Source organism: Saccostrea cucullata, unplaced genomic scaffold (genome assembly GCF_032062105.1).
Source record: "Saccostrea cucullata isolate Sc308-1 unplaced genomic scaffold, CSIRO_AGI_Scuc_v1 ctg503, whole genome shotgun sequence".
Classification (NCBI taxonomy): Eukaryota; Metazoa; Mollusca; class Bivalvia; order Ostreida; family Ostreidae; genus Saccostrea; species Saccostrea cuccullata.
In genome coordinates, this window is record NW_026935642.1 from 10,199 (window position 1) to 31,191 (window position 20,993).

The following is a 20,993-nucleotide window of genomic DNA, read 5'->3' on the forward strand; positions in this document are numbered from 1 at the left end:
CTTTTCATTGGTCATTTACAAACATAATTTGTTTTAAAATTGAAGATACGAGTACTCCGAAGATGCTTGAGTTTCTGATTGACAATATCTATTTGGTTTTTGGAGACCAGGACTTCCAACAATATATTGGAATTCCCATGGGTACCAATTGTACCAATTGTTCCCCGTTATCAGCAGACAACCCTTTTTGTATTCATATATAGTAGAATTTGTTCAAAATCTTATGAATGTTATTTAGAGACACCGTAACAGAAAAAGGAAAATTTACAAATGCTGGAATTATGTATAACAAATGCAAATTTCTGTTCGGTTTTTAAAGACATTTGTGATATAGGTTTCAGAAAATTCGGACAGATAGAGCTCTCTGCTTTATCTGTCCGAATTTTCTGAAGCAGAGAGCAATAGTTCTGCAGCTATCTATCCGAATTTTCTCAAGCAGAGAGCTACAGTTCTGCAGCCAATGTGTAATATGAAAGCCTTATATCTCTTCTCATTCAAAAGACATGACCAAGGTTAAATTTAAGTTTTTGACAAGTAGTAGAATATGCACTAATTGGTATCGATAATGTAACCCTTTTGTCTTTACAAACCGTTTTTTATTAAATATATTATTTTCGACTGATACATGAGAAGAGGGGCTTGACCCTCCACCCTTTTTCATTTTTTTCTTTTTAAATCTTGGGCCGGCACAACTTTTTCCTATTTTGGTAGTCTTGGTATTGATATTGTAACCCTTTTGTCTTTATAAGGCGGCAATCGGCCAAAATTTCACAGGATTGGATACTAGTAGTCCACAGTTTCGATATTGCTATGTTGCAACAATCATCAAAGACAGCCGACAATTAATAGTTCTAAGAAATACCAGTGCCATATTCCTTGTGAATTAGTATAATACAACATTAGAAAAGAATAAGATTTTATTGAAAACAAAAAGTTACAATTTAAAGTCTTTTGACAAACTTCATGATGGAAGAAGCAAGTATTCTCATTCATACAATCATTAAAAATGCACATGATTGGGTCAGTATAAAAGGATTTCAATTTCATATACATTACACACATGTACATTTTTGTGTATAAACCATGTATCATTAATAATCAATAATAGCCATACAAACGTGTTCGATTTTGTACCGATTAATATTATATATGATATAATAATGTAGAAAAAAAAATCAACAGTTTTAACAAATCACATATACACGTGTCTTTATATACATGTATAAAGTTAACGGAGACCAGCTCAGTTAAAAAACAATAACCAGGGGCCCATATACGGGTCCCCGCTAAACAGTATAGGGTACAAATGAACTGTTCTCGAACGTGTAATTTAGATGCATAAACAATTTGGATATGTAAAAAATATATACCAATTCTCATTATATGCATTGAAATACTAGTTAATAGCATGCGAGTTAATCAATAACTTCCGAAGTCTTCGTTTTGCTAAAAATTGCAATTGGCATAAAATATTGTATAAATTGTATGAAAAGGTAAAAAACAAACATGTATATAAACGAAGCAGTTTTAATTGCATTAAAATAGGGATATGGACGGATGAAGTATTTTTTTTTAAATCAAATTCAGAAATAAAAAAATAACGAGAATTATGGAGAAAGTTTTATAAAAAGATTTAAAACAGAAACATTATGACAAAATCACAGATAGGAAATGGGCGGAAATATATGGTGATATTATACTATCTACATATGATATCACAGTCAACAGCAAATGTCTAATCCGGCAAAGAAACAAAAGAAAACCACAATGCCCTATTAGAAATCGAACGCAACTTTGGATGCGGTGACAGTTGATTTCGTCCTAGTGATGTCCTGTTCCCCAGATACTTGATCCCAATCTACCGGAGTTATTTCCCTTTGTAATACTGTTTCCGCTGACTTTCTTGTAGAATTATCCGGGTCTGTATATGCTACTGATTCCGGAATATCGTCCTTGGGTCTCAACTAAAATAACAAAGGCATTTCATCCAGTATTGACAATACTTTCCAATTCTTTCATGAAGATGATTTTATCGCAACATTTATTTCCCTTAAAAATATATAAAAAGAAATCAAGTTTCTCAAGTACATTTATCGTTAAATCCATATTAACTATAAAAATGCAACACTGATTTGTATTATTAATGTGCAAGTAAATGATTACGAATACAGATAATCATGTACCGGTACATATAAATACATGCACATACAATTACACACAATAAAGCTCACAAGTATAGGGATGTATAATTATGTTATTAAAATCCCGAAGCATTCTCTCAATAAATAAATTCGTTTACTAGTATTCAAGCGGCAACTTTTCGCCGTAGGCCCGACTTTTCCCAGACTATTTCAAAAGCACTTCACTTACCTATCAGCTTAGACGTAATATTCTGGATATTTTTTATGCAGGTATGAAGACATGTATTAATAAGTTGATAATAAAAGGAAATTAGAATTTTGTGTTTTAATATTAAATCATTATCAAAATGCAGAAAAAAAAACGTGGAACAATATATAAACCAACTGTGACTGGTCGACCCATATATATTTAGAAAACAGACACTGCAATACAAGATTCTAGTGAAGAAAAGTGATATTAAAATTTTAATATTGCTGATGTGAAAAAGTTGTTCCCAGTATTTAGAGGTATAAAAACTTGGATACCGAACCTCAATATTAAGTATCTTCTGATCTCTCTCGTAGTCCTTTTAAAATATATGAGGAAAAAGTAAGATAACGCCGGATTGTATTGGATTGACAAAATGTTGGTGGCAACCATACAGTTTTAACCATAAACCTGTGCGCTACAGCATTGCATCAAGGATATGATATCTGACCAAACATAAAGTTAGCAGAAACAAGCCCAACATTCAAGCAGGTGATAAAAGTGCAATTATTCTATGAAGTTTTTACCTATGCCCACAATTCGTCAATCTGATGAAACGCAAATTATTCGTTGTGAAAATAATACATTTATAAATTTTAGCTTTCAGAACACATGCTTTCATTAATGGATATATTTTTCAAAATATTGATCAAAATTAGATAACCACTTTCACTCAGCATTAATTTTGTAGTATAAAGCTGTAATATTTACCACAGTAATATGTATATTACTTTTATTTTGTTCTTTTGTTTTGTCATGCGGAGTTATAGAAAGCTTTTCACTTAACTCAACAATGTTAATTATAAAACAAGACATTGATTTTACCATAAATCACTTATCACATCGAATTCTCTTAACCCTGTAAATAATTTGAGATTGTTTTATATTTGTTTTCAAATACATGTAGTTAAAATTTGAATGTCATAATAAAGATTCCTGTTTAAAAATAGAAATACTTACGTCACTGTCAGTGGGGACATTTCCGTTTTTATGGTTGACTTCATTCACAGTTTTAACTGCTGGGGGTGGTCCGGGACTGGGTGGGGGTTTTGAGTCCCCCTTCTTTTTCGCCCCTGGCTTTTCTCCCGTCAGTTCATAGATACGGTTCAACAAGAACTGTTTGTCTTTTCCTTCCTATATAAACGAAAATGCTGACAATCAATATACTTGCATCATTTTATATCACATTTATTTACTCACAGTGGTTTTAGAAGGAGTAACGTGAGAAAAACATTGGTTCGCGTTCGATGAGGCTTACCATAATCATCTGTTCTTTCAGCATTACGATCATGGCTGCACGTGCGCTAGATCTTGAGGACGTGTAATAAATTACTAACCTGTCAAAAAAATCCCTAAACTTGTTTAAATACTTTAAAACAATTTAATGTCACTGATTAAAAATAAACCAAGAAAACAAGCATTGTGTACAAGACATAGAAAGAACTTTGCATTGAGCAGAATGATTCATTTAAATATAATGTATAAAAGTAGAAAAATGAAAATAAAGTTGATACTGACGATAGCAGAACGACCAGAATGATAATGAAGGACCCGGAAGTAAATATTCCGATCAGGGTCTGGAGCCAGGACGGGAAGTTAGATATGGTGGCGTCTATAGTAACCGTCATGTAGCTATAGATACGGAACGGACCGCATCCTTTTGAAGGAGTTAACCTGGTGGTAAAAAATATCATCTTAGCTCTACTTTTTTCATGTCTTGTAACATATAAATACAAAGTTTGTGAAATTATTCTGTTTAGCCCGTCTAGTTCGATTTTCTGAAAGGAGATAGTCGATTAAATTTCAATCTTTAAAACTGGAAGTAAGTTTCAGTACGAAGCTTACTTGACCATGGTGTAGCCCACTGGTAGACAACAGAGGAAAAAGGCCGCCATCAGCACGATCATAAAGAAATTGTTAGACTTGGAAGCTTTATAGGGAACTTCTGGCGGGTTGGTGTTATACATAGCTGACAGCTAAATACAGACGAGAAAAATAAACTTGATAGGTGTCGTCTCTTAAAAGATATCTCAAGAGAAATGTTCTGGAATTTAAAATTATTATCAAATTTGAGCTATAATTTATACTTACGTATTTGAGATAAAACAAAGTAAAAAGGGAAATGGTGGCAAGTGCTGGTACCAAAGGAGCATAGAAAAATCCCAGCCTACAAAACATTGAGAAACACTTACATCTCTTTTATCCTTTTCCTTTTTTTATCATGTTCGTGTATTCATGTATTGCAAAAACGGAGTTATTAAGAGAATTAGATATTTTATGTTAATAAACTTACCAACATAATGTCTGTGTATATACAATATCCAGAACGTTTTTAGGAATGTCGAATTCCGCTGGTCCCACTTTTTTACATATAGACGCATCGCATTTTGTCGTTAGTATTCTAAAAAATATCAAACAGAATGTTAACTGGGGAATTTGGATAAAATTTGAAAATGACAAAAAAATTAATTATTATTTTATATGCCTCTACTCACTTTCTTGGAAGTTCGTATCCAAGAGTGACCCCAATCTTGACCAGATAGTCCAACACAATTAACTTGTAAAAGTTCTGACCGACATACGTTTCCCAGCACTGTAAAGCAAAAGTGTGGTTCTTGTAAAATCCAGTGCTAAAAAATTTCAGGTTGATGGCTGTAAGTCTAATACCAAGGACTCCAGAACAGGGGTTAAAGTTCATACTTACTCTAAGTTCGTCGCAGCTATTCTGTCCAACATTACACGTGGTGTCTTTATCAGAACAAGAAACACTTCTGTATATAGTGGCTATCAGCACAGCCAATGAGGCCAATCTCAAGAAAACTGTCCTGAAATGTACAAAAATTTGTAAATATATATAATCTCAGATTTTTATGTATGCATATAAAACGACGAAAAAATATACCAGTATACAAAACGAACACCCAACAAAATGGAATCTCAAAGTAAAAAAAAAAGGAAACCCCATCATTGATAGTCAAGAGATGCCGTACAATACCTTATGAGTGTGATTTTAATGGTAAATTCTGGGGTATAATCTTCCGCCTTAACCACTATTCCAAAGATTAGAGGCACGATTCCGTTAAGAGCTGTTATCGTCAGAGAGGGCAAGAATTCAACCACCAAAATAACAATATTGTCATTGGTTGTCTTAGCATTTGGATCTGCCAAAAACTGAAATGAAAATAATCATCAATCACTATATTCAGTGTGCCTGTTCCCTGTAACATTTTGACATTTTTTTTGGAAACTCAGTGATAAATATAGAAGTCAGACTTACGGTGGTCACCCAATCCGTGACCCAGTAAATGAGGTACCCAGATCCTCCCAGAATGCACACCACCAGGAAGTTGATAAAAAATCTTAAGGTGTACAGCTTACATTTTTGACTGGTATTCATGTTCTGTCTGGACTCTAGATGGCGTTGTTCCGCTAATTCACCCTGTTATAAACCCCAAACTTTACGCAAAACCAAGAACAGAAAATGAAATACCAAAGATTGGCAAACAAAGGTACAAGATGCAGTTTTGCCTTGAGGTCTCAAAATTTGAAAATGAAAACGGAAGCTTACGACTAGGTCTTTATAAAGACTCCTGTGTTTAAGTAAAGCTGTGCTTTCTTCACTGAGGGCGTAGTCCCAGCCCCCGAACACTCGATTACAATACTGGTGTTTTTCGTTCCGGTCCTCCAGATTCTCCCTGAAGCTCTGCATGGTGCTGTACAGTAAAATGGCGATATCAAAACCATTTCAGTCTTTAGTTTTATTTTTAATACGAGTTGAGAATTATATTTCAAAGAACATTTAAATTTTGAGTTTATTGTCTGTAATACGTACTATCTTGCCATAGTGATCAAACTAAATAGCAGGACAACCATTGACGTCAGCAGATAAGCCAGCGGCATGACGTAATTATAACGATGGTCGCCTACAGAACCGATGGTCAAGTCCTGGCTGTCATAGAAACCATAAAACATGGCCGTTTTCTCCATCCAACCCTTAAAGATAAATGAAAAGAAAATGTTCGTGTATTAAGCCTTGTTATCTCGAACCCAAAGGTACCTAAAAAATCGTGATATCCTATGATTCGAGAAATCGAGGTTAAAATACATATACACAAAAAGGCTCTTTTGCCGTTGAGCCCACTTCGAGTTAACCAGGGTATTAAAAAATTAAGATTCGGGATTACGAAGTTCAACTGTATATACTTTATTGAAGGAAGAAAACCACTTACAGAGCCCTGTAGGAAGTCTTGTATAAGAGTTGCAGCGTCAGAGCTGACGTTGACTGTGTATAACGGTGTACACGTTCCAGCACTCGCTACATCGAGACCTGAAATCCCTTCGCCTTGCACAGCATACGAGTATCCGTAATTTGAAAAGGCAGCATAAGGGATAGTCACGAATAGTAACATAAGCACAAATATGAAGAGATTTAGGAAAAACAGCCAACGCAGGAATACAAAGTAAGAGACCACGCCCGTACCCTGGTGACCTAAATGTAAAAATTAACAGACATAAATGGACTGAAACATGAACTCAAAATAAATGTATTTTTAGCTTTATATAAAAGATCATTTAATCTTCTTGTTTCATTTTGAATTGATTAGGTGGAGGTATAAATGCAAAATTTACAATATTATCAATTTTGTTTAAATCAACTATTAAGGTCTGATGACACGTTCCTCAAATATATGTTTTGTATCTCTTGGTTTTATATAAAAAATTATTCATATTTGTCATTCTCTTCTGATTTCTACGTTGTTTTCAAAATATTTTTAAATGTAAGTACACCAAAAATTGTGTTATAGGCCATTTAGAATATTAGCCATAAGGGTTATATAAGAAAAATGACCCTATGGTATCTTGGCCAAATGCCTGGTAAGGTACCCTAATTTTTTGTGAGGAAACTTGTTTGAGTACCTATACTTCAATGGCAAATTCTTTGGAAAAATTATATGTTTTTGAGGAACGTGTCGTCTGACCTTAACTCAAAATTTACTACATGATGTCATCTATTAACTTTCCTGAAGACTTGATTAAAATAGATTTGTAAGGAACTTTTTCAAAAATCAATCCTGATGTGTAATTTAAGGATTGTAATTTTAGAATCCAGATATTGGTCAACAGATCCTATGACGTGAATAATTGATCTTAACTGCGGAAGGCGAAATAAATGCCAATCATTTTTATTGCATGCATGTGGATATTTTATATCTTGTTGACCTGGCCCGATATCCAGCGATTCAATCAATAATAATTGTTTATCGTCGGCATAATATCTCTCTCAGGGCATGGCCAATTTTAAAACCTGAATACCCTTTTTAGCTTTCAAACTATTTCAACTTCGTATTAATTTGACAGTATATTTATGTTACTCTATAATCCGATACATTGAAGCATTTCAAATTTTATCAAAAAATCTCAATTTTGAATAACGGGTATTTCTAGAGGCTAAAGTATCTATTTCCACATAGGCAAATCTAGCCATTTCCACGCCCCCCCCCCCCCCCGAAAAAAAACCCAGCACACAAAAAAACCCACTAAAATATTTATTTAATGGTCATGCATGCTATTCATTTTATTAATGTATCAATGGTATATGTAAAGTCTGGGACAGAATTGTTCAATAAAGTACATGTACTTTTTTAATTTCTTTTTTGTCATATACATTCCTCTTATATATAGGTCAACGTCATTTTTCAATTCCTGGACTTGCTCCAATGAGACACAAGTTTGTATAACAAAATCGTCAAATGATTTAAAAAAATGTCCCTTTATATTAATCCTATTTCTGTCGAGGGCTATTTAAAAAAACTTATCTGGAAAAGTAAGTTGAATTTCAAATCTTTAATTAACGCTGTCTGTGTGCAATTCTGGCCACAGGTATGAGACGATATATACCGTATATTAAATGTTTGTACGTTGCTTGGTGAGAACTGCTATCCGTCACGATCCAATGTACCACATTTAAATGTCCCAAGCTTTAATTGCAAAATAATTGATCTTAAGTCATTCTACACTTTTTAGATATACATGTACATACACACGACTTACATTCATGAGACAGTGGAAAGATTTTGTCGCAGATTTGCGTCATAAACGGATTTTGAAATTACTGACCCTATCATTTGTATACTTACAAACATACCACGTCATATAATATATATTTAAGAAAATACAAAGCAGTTATAACATGCAACGTATCATATAATATGTACTTTATCTGACAATCTCCCAGTCAAAAAAAAAAAAACAAAAAACAAAAAAAAAAAAAACATGTCATACATAATATTGACCATAAAATTCAGAAGAGCCCTTGTTCTAACATTTTTATCACAGTGGTAAAATTGTTACTGGGTACGAACTTCATGTATATGTATATTGCAAAAGCTTATAAAAACATTTTCCCGTATATTGTTTGCGTAGAGCGTAATGCCTGCTTGAAATTATTTGCATTAGAAAACATCAATAATCCTATGTTTATATTAAGTTCTTCTTTTCTCCTCTTGCTTTTTTTTGCAAAGAGATACGGCAGGAAAATTTATGCATTGTCAGTTTAAACCTTAGTTACCTTCTACGTTTTTCAGCCACGAACCCCAGGGTTCCAATTTGTAGCTCATTTCTTTCTTCCATATCTTAAACTTTCTCCAGTTCTACAAAAATATATGTATTGAAAAATTGTAAGTCGTAATGGAATTCAGTCAGTATCCTGCTTCTTTAAAATACCAAACATTTGATATGGCATTTTCGCTAGGCAGGGCGATACCCAACTCTCCTCATAAGAGGACAGTAGCGTATCAGAAACCCTTGGCCAGCGAAGATGCTGATAATGTTACCCTTTGCTTAATAAATACCGAATTCAATAACTTTAGAAAGCAAATGAAAAAATTAGACTCTAAGTTATAACAGATGTTTTCATTATTTACGTTTTTAAAAAAAAAATTTAAGGCAAAAAAATTAAAGCTAAAATTGTATCTTTTTTTTCATTCAGAACCAATTCAAATTCTTAAGATATTTAGGTAAAATATATTGCATATCATGAAATTTTCGTTTATTACTTATTCGTTTATTTTAATTTGTGTTTAGACGAATGCATTTCATAAAAATGCAATTTCTAATAAATTCGAATAAAATTGGAATATATTTTTATGTTTCATGCAATATGCGCAGAAGAAGTTGATTGATTTTTATCAAAAGAAATAGAAGAAAAAAAGTTTTCCCATATAACTTCTTTTTTGGGGGGAGGGAGTTGTAAAGTTGATAAGACGTTTAACTATTAGTGCAAAAAATGAAAGATTTATGACTATGAATTAATTCATATTAGTTCTACGTTTTCTTTTAATTATTGAAACAGGAGGGAAAACATGCAAGACCTTCTTTCAAGATTTCAAACTTTATGGACTCAAGGTCTTTGTTCAGTCCTCCAAAAATTGCTCCTTATCATATTCAAAATGTGCCTTCCATCTTTATCACTTTTTCTATTTCCCTTGTTTACATTTTTTCCATCTATCTAACTCCAAATTGTCATAGATAAAAAGTTTAAAACAAATGTTATAAATAAATAACTTTAATTCCTTTGAATAAAAATTTCAACGTTCCATTGCTTGTGTTCATGTATTTATAGTTTATTGATCCTGTACAACCATTCTATTAGGAATGACTTCAAAATAATAGGAATCCAGCAACCGAGTTATTAAAGATCGAGAACAAGTCTCAAACGCATAAACTTGTGAAAGGATGAAGGGACTTTCTCAATCAATCGCATCATCTCGGGTCTTTTCGTCAGAGGTCGGTAAAACAAGGCCCAAGAAGTTGCTGTGGCAATGACTTGGCCATCGGAAGAACATGGGCTGCTAAAGGAGGCATTTCGGACAATAGAAAAACAATCATGATCAAGAGCTCGAGGGGGCTTGTTTAAATAGACATCAGACAAATAGCTTATTGGATGTCATTTTTCTAGAGATAAAACTTTGTAAGAGAAAACAGTTAAAGGATATCGGTTATCAAGAATATGGTTATTAATTTGCATGCATCAGATGAATATTTCTTCTAAAAGAAAAGCATTATTATTTCTACATGTACATTTTCAATACTTGCCCGAATTAAAAACTTTCTACTTTTATGCCTTGCCTCAACTATACGATAAATAACCATTGACTGAAATACACACCAGCTGATTAATAATTTATAAACCTAGGGTAATTCTGTATGTACCGCAAAGTGATACTTCCAAAAGATGTTAAAATCTCTCTCTCTTTCTCTCTCTCTCTCTCGTGCTTCCAGCAATGAAAAATACACCTTTGTTCCTTATTATCTAGGGAAAATGTATATGCTTCAAATCCCATTTCATTGCTTTTTGTTTCTGTTCGACATTTTGTTTCTTTTCACTTAAAAGGGGTGTGTGTGTATTTGGGGGGGGGGGGGTGGTGGTTAGGTCCTACCTGTCTATTAGAGTTCCCGGAGCCACAACAACCCGTGGACTTTTTCAGTTCTTTTTGAAGTAATTTTTCTCTGCAAATGAATAATTAAAATAAATAATTCATCGTATACATATTAAAATTAAACAAGTGCGCGAGATTTTCACATTATTTACAACATAATTCAAAATCCATCTACTATGTAGTTTTATCATGAAGTTTCAATTATTTTCAAGCAATATTAATAATTCGTGATTGTTGCATGATATTTTTATTACAAAATTCTATCCGTTCATAGTTTTTTGCAAAAGAACACCACATTACTGGAGCGAAATTAAATTTTCATTTGTAAAATATTAAGGTGTATAACCTTATACCATGCAGCTACATTTCCAAGATTTTCAATAAAATCAATTAATAAGAGAAAATTAGATTCCTGATTTAATTAACTGCAAGGAAATATGTGACGTGCAATAGCAGATAATGAATATTAAGGCCTTCAATACGGCGGCCTTTGGACCTTAATCCAATTACACATGTATATAACTGTAATGCTAATCAATACTGGCCCATCAATACTAGAACAGATTGAGAGATGAAACATTTTTTTTTTAAGATTAAAAGAAAGAAAGAGGTAGGGTAGATACCGATGTAATATGACTCGTTACACATGCAATTCGTAATGAACCACGAATTAAACACAAAGCACAATGAATACAGTGGCATAACGTAAATGATATGTAAACAATATATACTAAAGTAATTCGTATAGGTTCGACTGAACAGACCTCCTTTCTTTGAGATATGGAGTCCAGTGCCCGGGACCTTTCTTATTTTCTATTCGAGTTCGTAGATCGTTCTTATCATCGACACCGTCGTCGTCTGTATCTGACCCATTAGACCCGGTTTCGGGCCCGTTTCTGGCTCGATGGGCGCTCCTAGTACGTGACCGACGGCGCCGTCGTAAGCCCGAGTCTTTGACATTGTCAATGATAGGGTTTTTCTTAATTTGGTTCCCATTGTCGTCCGGAATGTCCACTTTGACTGCAGAAATGGATTGTAACGTGTCATCGTAATACTGATCAAAATTATCTATCTTTTCCCCAATAGGGGACACTCGGTTACGAGTCATGCGTCCCTTAAAACTTTAGATGGTTGCCACACTTAGAAATTGAATGCCACAAATTTTCACAAAAACACAGCAAGAACTAAACTTTTCTAAGCCACATATGCATATATTCCAAAGTTAATTTTTGTAGAATCCATAAAATATTGGTGTTAATAAATACACTAAAACTGGATGAACTTCTGTCAGATTTAAAACTAGCTTGATCACGTGATCTGGAATGAATGGGTGTCTAATTACTAAAACACAATACCCCATGTGGTATTGTTGTGTTATCAGGTTCAGTCAAAAAAGTGTCCATTTAATTAATTTACAAAGAAGTCGGGGATAAGTAAAGACATGTCCGTATAAACTGTGGAAACTCGAATTCTGAAATGACTTTAAGGAGCATGGGGAGCTTAGAAGCTTTAAGTGTTGCCATGACAAATTATTATTACCTTGCCCAGTGCAATTATTACCTCTTTCCCCGCGAATCAAATCGATGTATGAAAAATTAGTACAGTGTGTGTGAGGAAATGTCATAAAATGATCTAATTATCAGATATTAAGACTTAATGTGGAAAGAAAGAAATGACGTTTGCTCCACAAAACCGTGCCACACCAATAACACTTGGTGAAAACTAAACTCTATATATTTACCGAAGAATATTCCTATTAAAATTTTAATTTTGACTTTTATTAAAAAAAACTCAACGCCGTCTTTAAGCTTAACATGTCATACAAGTACATATAATTTTTGAGTGAGGTATGTCGCAAAGCAGCGATATACCGCATTTATATAAATTTTTCTTGAAATGAAAACATCAGCTTCTTGAAAAAAAAGTATAGTTTAAGCAAAACCAAACTTACCCGAATCGCCCATTATTCGTGCGCGACAGATATCAAATCTAGCAAGACAACCGAGCCTACATTCGTTCCAACAACTCCCGAAGTTAAACTCACGAATCCCGACAGAAAATTTGACAATTCGACCTCGACAATCACAATCTGAGCAACTTTTACAACAGTTGCTGAAAAATGACATATCTAATTCATATTTTACCAGAAGATTGACAGTTAGGCTATTTTATTCGTATCAGTATGTTATGCAGCATAGTACATGTAAACAACGGACATCGGTCATCCAGTTCCTTTCTATATATGTAACAAATCCGGACATTCAGTGTATACTGATATATAGGTCATGGATCTCAAAAATTTACATACAAATGTCCTTTTCAAAAACATTCTGTACATTTGTATAAGTCATTTTGCCCACAGTATAAGTTTCTCAGTATAAAACATTTTTTAATGAATATAAAATATATTCCATAAGTGTCCGATTCATTTGAATGGCATCGAATAGTGATGTTTTCCATGTATATGTATGTATATGGTCTTCCTGCTTTGCTAAATGCAAGTCAGAAGACACAGTATTATAGAGCTTTCTATCAGCTATCGATTCTCTAATCACATAAACGTATAAAACTAAACTCTAAAACTTTACACCAACACTAAACAGTAAAACCGGTAAACTAAACTGTGAAACGGGTTAAAACTAATGACTAAAACTGAAAACACTAACACAAACCGGATACTAATTTTGGTAAATAAACAGTAAAACCGGTAAACGATAAACTACACCTAATCATGAAAACGTATAATTAAATACTGATTAGCAAAACACCAAAATGGTAAACCAAACACTAAAACCGGTAAACGTAAAACCAAAACTGATTTTTTACTAAACCACCGTATATAATGGGTAACGCAGGTGAGTCGCTAAAAAGTATGAGGGAGTCGATTTCAGCGTATGGGGGATATTTGTTTTTTGAAAAATACATCTTACAAATACCGAAAAAAGACGTGACCTACATCGCTTCTGACTCCGAAGCGATGATAATCTAGTCCCCCACACGCTGAAAACGACTCCCCCATACTTTTTAGCGACTTCCCCGCGTTACCCGTTGTAACGGTGTAAACAATAAACAGGACAATCTAATCAGTGAAAAAACTGCTCACTCAAATATAAAACCAAATACTAATGCCCGTTAACTGATGATCGTTACCTGAATCTCCTTTTGGCCGCCAGAGGGCAGGGCAGTTGTTTGATGGCGTTCATGACCTTGTAAAGGTCATCCTCGTCTTCCAGGGTGGAGATGTCGATCCCCTGCTCCTCCAACTCCTCCATCCCCGCATTCTTTTTCTCGGGGTGGATCTTATTACTCCGCGCGATGGCGCGCCTCCTGGCGGTAGTGGACCGTCGCGACATTTGTCGGTCCAGCGACTGTCGACTTGGGAGGAGAGCTATATATGTGTTGACCTTGCCTTGGACTGAGGTCCCCTTCTTCTTGGCCCAGTGACTGTTGACCTCCTCTATAAACGGAAAATGCAAATTTTCATGGAATTTTTTGGATGAACAACACGTCTTGGAAATAGAGATAAGGGATTCGTCTATATATATAAATGTACTAATAGGTTCAAACAACTATAATTTGGAGTGAATAGCATTTATTTTGCCATTTATGTTCATGAAAAAGAATGGTTTACTTTTATATGATATGTCATTTTAAATATGGAGACAATTGAACTTTTGGACATTTTTATATGTACAAATTATTTACAATATCCTGTGAAGAGGTTGCAATAAATGGAATAAACGCCGACTGAAGATCTTTTCACAGTTTCTATATATGTATTTTTTTTTTCTAAAAATATATATTGACGTTTTAACATACATATTTGTCTTTGATAAACTGAAAAAAAAACAGCAATGGAGATCTGAGGAGAGGGTGGAATGGGTTGTTTTACATTTTGTTTTTGTACATTTTTTGCAACAGTTTGGGTTTCTGTGATAGTCAAGGGCGTATATTGTGCAATATTTATTCATTAAATGGTAGTCTTATTTTTTTAAAATTCAAAGTAATATGCATAAAATAATTTTTTAAGGGTTTTAAAAGAATTGGAGACAATCAGAAAATTCACAAAACAAAGGTCATAATGGCATAAAATTATCAATGTACTTCGGCCCTGTAGATTAAGTGTCTTACGGGTTATATTGATTATATCGAGCGTAAATCCTATAAATGTCAGATGATTTTTTTTTGTCAAATAATAAATAGCCACTTCTTATCTACAGATTCCTTACGCCACTGTAACTAGTGTTGTTCTAACAGAAGTTATCCCCCCTGCCGCCCCTTCCTCCAGGTGTGGCATACTTAATATGTATAGGAAATTGATGTATTAAACATGTATTACTTATCTTTGAAATATAAGTTACCCAGAAACTGAAGGTAATATTTAGTTTTGTTTAAGTATGACGCATACATAGAAAAAGAAAAGACAGAAAATAATTGGCAGAGCGTGGTCTCAGTTAACCTTCCTCCAACAATGTAACTTTTGTACTTTTATTTTTTGTGTGTAAAAAATGGGGGTCCCGAAGGAATATCTTAGATTTAAGGTTTTACCCAAAAAGTATGTGTATATATATTTTCTCAAACTACTAAAAAAAATTGATATTCAATTAAAAACCAAAGTTCCCTTTTCTTAGTTTTTAAAAAGGTTTTAAAAAATGGATTGTAAGCTTTCAGAATGTTTCACTAGCGGCTACAAAGTGAATTTTAAAATAGCTATGATCAATAAGGTTTCAATCAATACATTATTTTACATATTATCTCACAGATTTGTGGGTATGGGTGGGTGGGTGATTGAGTCTCAACCTTTTTCACACACACAACTTTTTAACACCACCCCTTGGGACGATTTGACAATGCTGCAACAAGAAGGTTGGGACCAACAGGCCTTTCAATAAATATTTTCAACAGTATAGATGTCTGGAAAAAAAGGGGGGCTCCTGTCTCCTCACCCACCTCCGTTACTACGTGTCTATTTCAGTAATGCAATTTAAAAATTTCAAATAACTTTTGCCATGGTCGTTTGATGAAGAGAATTTTGAGACTTTGAGTGTCCACCAAGTGGAATGATACCAGGTTAACCTTTATTTACACAGTTACCATAAAGGACACTTATATTAGATCTTACCTAAAAATAACTGGAGTATTAACTCCATCTGAGAATTCGTTAACACCATTTTGATCCTTTGTTATATATCCTTGCTGATGCCTTCTCTTCGCTGTACCTTTACTAATCGACCACTTGACCCCAACCATTAATGACCATAATACTCCAAAAGGGAAATTTTCACTTAAAACGCAAAACACCTGTATACGAGGGACCCTAACCCGTGATGTTACACGGTGAAGTAAAATGTCTTGGTTTTAAACTGGAGCTGCTAGTCAGTACTGATAAAACCCCACAGGTGAGTGTTTATTGATCTCATCAGACCTGTATGTACACTTCTTTTTCGATAATGGAATTATAAAATAACAAAAAGAATTGATCCCCCCAATCCCACAAGAAGTGTTCTATCACTTCGGTAGGTCATACTGGGAATTTCGCTACATAGATATATCTGATGGGGCAAAGGAGGGAAGGGAGGGGGGGGTGAGTACACCTTGGAAGTGAGAAAAATGTTTATTAACATACAGTCCAAGACATGCCTTGTGAGCAAAGATATACATTTTTTATAAAAGAATCATTAAGCTATCCTCCACTGAAGCAGGGGATATTTAAACGATTTATTATGTTGGCTTCAGTAAATATATCGACATCTAAAGTAAAGGTACAGGTACATAATATTTCAAGGTTACAAAGACATTTAAATAATGTAAAAGGTAAAGTGCAAAAAGGTATTTCCTCTTCCATTTCAGTACATGTATATTCATCCACTCATTCCTTCCTTTCTTTTGTTTTCCAATCTCCCCCTATTCTGTTACCTTTTCTGCTCTACCTTTCCCCTTCCCCTTATTCCTACTTTCTGTTTTAACCCTACCCCCCATCCCCCACCACCACCCGGACTTCTATCAACCTCTCCAAAGTGTATATTTCTAACTGTACATTGTATCATTATTAACATGCATATCTGTGATTCGCAAAACTAAGAAGCTGGACAATTCTTTGTCGAGGCACAACCCTATTCTGTTGCCCTTTTCCATCCGACTTTCCCGTTATTCTTACTCTCTGTTTTAACCCCTCTTACATATAAACTTAAATGAAGAAAAAAATCGCACATTAAAATCAGAGAATATTTTTTAAGGAAACACACACTCCTTACAATTTAATAAACGATGGAGAGTTTACCCTGTTAATTTACGATTTGAAAGGGGCAACATCATCCCCCCAAAACTTAAATTACTGTTTTTTATTTTCAAAATTCCTATTTCGTGATGGTGAGGGTTAGGCCTTTCTCTAACCTTTTTATTCAGCTATTTTTATTTATACAAATGCCAGTGTTTTCCAGTGTTTGATCTTACAGTAACGGGGGGGGGGGGTAGGGGCATTTAAATGACAAATTAACTACTAAACTAAGGCAAAAGAATGGGGGGGGTTGTATCCCCACTACGAGAGAGAGAGAGAGATAAATTATCCATCTTGGTCAACCTAACAAACTTTTAGAAAGAAGTGTTGTAACAGTAAATAGATTTTGTCACCTTTTGACACAAATTAAAAAAAAAATCCAAAGGGCATCACTTTAGGGTGGAGCAATACTTTCCCAAGAATAGTTTTGGAAGAATGTGGAGTATCCGAGTATGAAGCTTAATATAGACACAAAATTATCAATTGATACATGTAGCTCATTAAATCAATTCCTCTGGATCAATTTCTATACTCTGATGAGAAAAAAAAAATTAACAGAAGTTTTCATTGAGGAAAGGACGATTAAAGCTAACAAATCTGCGTTTTTAGCGATAACATCAATACATTCTTATTATATTTCTTTGCTAACACCTAGTTTTATTCACATTGAAGTAAATCCATCAATAATCAATTATAAACCTGACGCAAAAGATGAACTGGCACTGATATTGACACGATATTGATTAATTGAGCATCATTTTCTATTATATATTTTGTAAATAGCAAACTGTTAATACATCCTTTGTAATTTCAAAATCAGAGATTATAAAAATTCCGATAATGAATTTCAAAAGAGAAATGATGAAGCATAATAATGATACAATGTTGTGTAATGGAGAGAGAGAGAGAGAGAGAGAGAGAGAGAGAGGATCCAATGTTTTAATTTTCCACCCCTTACGATTCTACATTCATTGGCAGGTAATTATTTTATACTGATTGAGATCCACGAATGTACAATGATGGTTGAAATGTCAATTATAACTAGAAAGATCTTACAGTGTATCATTATGAACCAGTGAAGAAATCGCAATAATAATGTAATAAAACGATGTATAATTAATGATACTTGAAATATATTCATACAAAATGTGAAATAATAAAATTTAATACTAGACTTTATTTCAAAGGCATTTTAGACTCTTTTTTTATAAGTTTAAGAAGATTTACTGAATAATACGTAATTTCTCTGTCCTTTTAAAAGCATTTCCAAATTCCTTACCTATAAGGTGTACTAGACAAAGAGGATTTACAGAGAAATAACATGACATAATGGACCACATTGAATAATAGAGGGGAAAAACAAAATTAAATTACTTTTAGTAACAAAAGAAATAGACTTTTAAAACAATAAATGTTTGTAAATGATCAAATCTAAATAATCTGATTTTTACTATTCAAAAACTGTTTAATTATTTGAAAACAACCCCGTCTTATATGATTGTTTAATAACATTTTTTTTTCTTTGAAACATCATAATCTTTTAATAAAACAAAATTATCTCTTGTTAATTGCTTTATAACTGTTTTATATCTAAAAACTCTTTACTAAAAAGAAAAAAAAAATACATATACAAAATATATAATTACCATTAATATTTCTGATAATGCGTCGAATAAAAACACAAGAGCCCCCTCCTTTTCCCCTTCATTTTCAAATGAATAGAAAATATCTCCAAAAATTGTCAATGACTTTATATTTTTGACGATGTTACTAGCTTTTAGCATAATGGTATCAACACAAATTAAATATTTCATCCAACAACTTACCAGTTCTTGGGAAAATTCAATCAACCTCTAAAAGAGAATGGCGACCGTGAAACTTAAAAAAAAATCGAGAAAACTCCAACAATTGCTCCTCTCTTTTAACGTACCAAATCAAAGCCACCCCACACAGGGACAGCGATTCTGCTTTTAAAGAACGCCGAGTTTTGAAAGTCAATATTTTTCTTTTCTGTACTTCGGATTATTCTGCCGAAATGAGACGCTTGATTGCACCCGATAGCTTTCCAGCGACCACACGAAGTAATTCAATGCCAGTCTATTTAAACTTCTTTTTTTAATTACGTCCAACCAAATCTTATTATAAATTGAATCGAAATGGTCCACACTCCATCGCAGTTACACTTAAGCAATCCGATAATCTTCAATATTGCGATATTTTGTATTAAATATTAAGCAAACGTAAGGCTCTCCACATGTACCCAAGCCATGAAAAGAAAAGAGTGAATGCATTATTTACCATCATATGATGCTTCTTGGAAGTTTGGCTATTCAGCTGTTTCAGTGTGCAAACTGTATCAACAGGAAACATGGACAAAAGGACATTCACACCATTTCGTACATTGATTTTACAAAACAAAGTAGTGAAATCCAATACTGTATTCAACATACGGACTCCCATCCAATAAAGACAAAAATAAGAATTTAGTAGATTTTATACATTTTTAAAGGAATATTTTGAAATTTACCTTTGATATAAGGAAAAATCTTGTGATAAAATATTTTGACATAATTCCATTGACCGAAACCTAGCTTTTACTTCAATTGTATTAAAACAACAACATGTATCAACCATTCAAAGGTACGTATACCAGTATATTAAATATTTAAGGTACAAATTGACTCAATCTAATTAAAATTAGATGTTTGATACGCTCGTATACTCGCTACACTAATATAGAAGATTAGATGTTCTCGCTACACTAACACCGAGGTCAGTGTAGCGAGTATACGAGCGGATCTAACATCTAATTCTAATTAGATTGAAATTGACTCACCAGTCTATAAACGAGCCAATGACTTTTCTGTACAACGAGTCAATGACTTTTCAAAATGAACACACAATATATAGATATAAAAATTAGACACACTAGCAAAAACACACAAAAGAGAAAAAAAAGTAGAAAGAGAGAGAGTACAATGAAATATATGTTATAAATGTGCATAGTAACATACATTACAATTCAAATAAAACGTTTGGTTGCTGCGATGAAAGCATGTACTGCTTCAAATATTTGAGTATTAATATTTAGTCCATGAACACACAAAAGTAAATCAAGTTCATGAGTTTGATCACAATCAATTATATTTTGGATTGTTTGGAAAAGTACATTTCTTGAAGAGTTATATTTTAGACAAGCAAAAAAAATATAACTGTCAATACAGTACACACATTGGTGCTGATAAAAATTGGTTATATAAGTCTGCCTTTAAATTACTTGCATTATTTCGCAATTGGCAATGTATTATCACCCACGAAAAACGCGAACCTCTGCAAATCATTCCATAATTTAATCTTGGGAACTGAAACTATATGTAAATTTTTCATGTAAGGAGAGGCACCATAACTGAGACAACGGCATAAATTTATTCCCTCCTCACCCACAATCCGTTTGTAACTTAACAATTTATGTTCAAACCAAGCAAAAGTTACTGTTACTAGACTGTATTCAGGCAGTATTGAAATATTGGCATCAAATTTCTTCAAATTCAATCTGTTTGAATTTAAAATTTTGTTTAAGATGCAAAATCTCTCTTATTGTCAAATGAAAATAATTAAACCACACATTTTTACCAAATTAAATTACTCCTATCCTCAGGTTCTGAAAATCAGTGTAGACTAATTGAAAATGCTCCCTATAATGTCTCTGAATTCTCTAAGCAATGTGTTTTTACACATGATAATTCTCCAATCTTCATCTTTAAAGTTAATAATATTATACAGGGAAAAATCAGTAAATCTCAAATAAATGTTCAGGAAATGCGAGTTGTACTATGCATTTTCTGATTCAATTTTTAATCAGCAAACACTTTTAACAAATACAACTCATA

At 33.4% G+C, this 20,993-nt stretch overlaps 1 protein-coding gene across 7 annotated transcripts; it reads right to left on the reverse strand.

Annotated features, from left to right (window-relative positions):
- Positions 1 to 899: 899 nt before the first annotated feature.
- On the reverse strand, positions 900 to 19,072 carry LOC134243466 (transmembrane channel-like protein 7). 7 transcript variants are annotated; one of them, XM_062725722.1, is made up of 19 exons: positions 18,930 to 19,072; positions 13,977 to 14,283; positions 10,827 to 10,896; positions 8,957 to 9,038; positions 6,618 to 6,877; positions 6,221 to 6,381; positions 5,957 to 6,101; positions 5,666 to 5,827; positions 5,384 to 5,559; positions 5,093 to 5,213; positions 4,884 to 4,981; positions 4,682 to 4,789; positions 4,480 to 4,555; positions 4,234 to 4,364; positions 3,907 to 4,062; positions 3,647 to 3,725; positions 3,349 to 3,522; positions 2,672 to 2,707; positions 900 to 1,964 (listed from the first exon to the last, which is right to left on the reverse strand). In XM_062725722.1, exons 2-19 carry the CDS (start codon positions 14,177 to 14,179, stop codon positions 1,776 to 1,778), a joined length of 2,427 nt encoding a protein of 808 aa, XP_062581706.1. In that variant the 5' UTR covers positions 14,180 to 14,283; positions 18,930 to 19,072; the 3' UTR covers positions 900 to 1,775. The 7 variants fall into 7 exon arrangements, with proteins under 7 accessions (XP_062581706.1, XP_062581701.1, XP_062581703.1 ...); XM_062725717.1 differs by lacking the exon at positions 18,930 to 19,072 and adding an exon at positions 15,949 to 16,154; XM_062725723.1 differs by lacking the exons at positions 2,672 to 2,707; positions 18,930 to 19,072 and adding exons at positions 2,916 to 2,936; positions 15,949 to 16,154 and having other exon boundaries at positions 1,877 to 1,964.
- Between the last annotated feature and the right edge of the window lie 1,921 nt (positions 19,073 to 20,993).

Excerpts from the sequence above, each read along its gene's own strand:
- LOC134243466 (XM_062725717.1), bottom strand. The coding sequence starts at position 15,997 with ATGGTGTTAACGAATTCTCAGATGGAGTTAATACTCCAGTTATTTTTA. Across the intron at positions 4,982-5,092 it reads ATAGCTGCGACGAACTTAGA|TGCTGGGAAACGTATGTCGG; the intron begins GTAAGTATGAAC and ends TTTGCTTTACAG. Across the intron at positions 3,523-3,646 it reads TGAAAGAACAGATGATTATG|GAAGGAAAAGACAAACAGTT; the intron begins GTAAGCCTCATC and ends TCGTTTATATAG.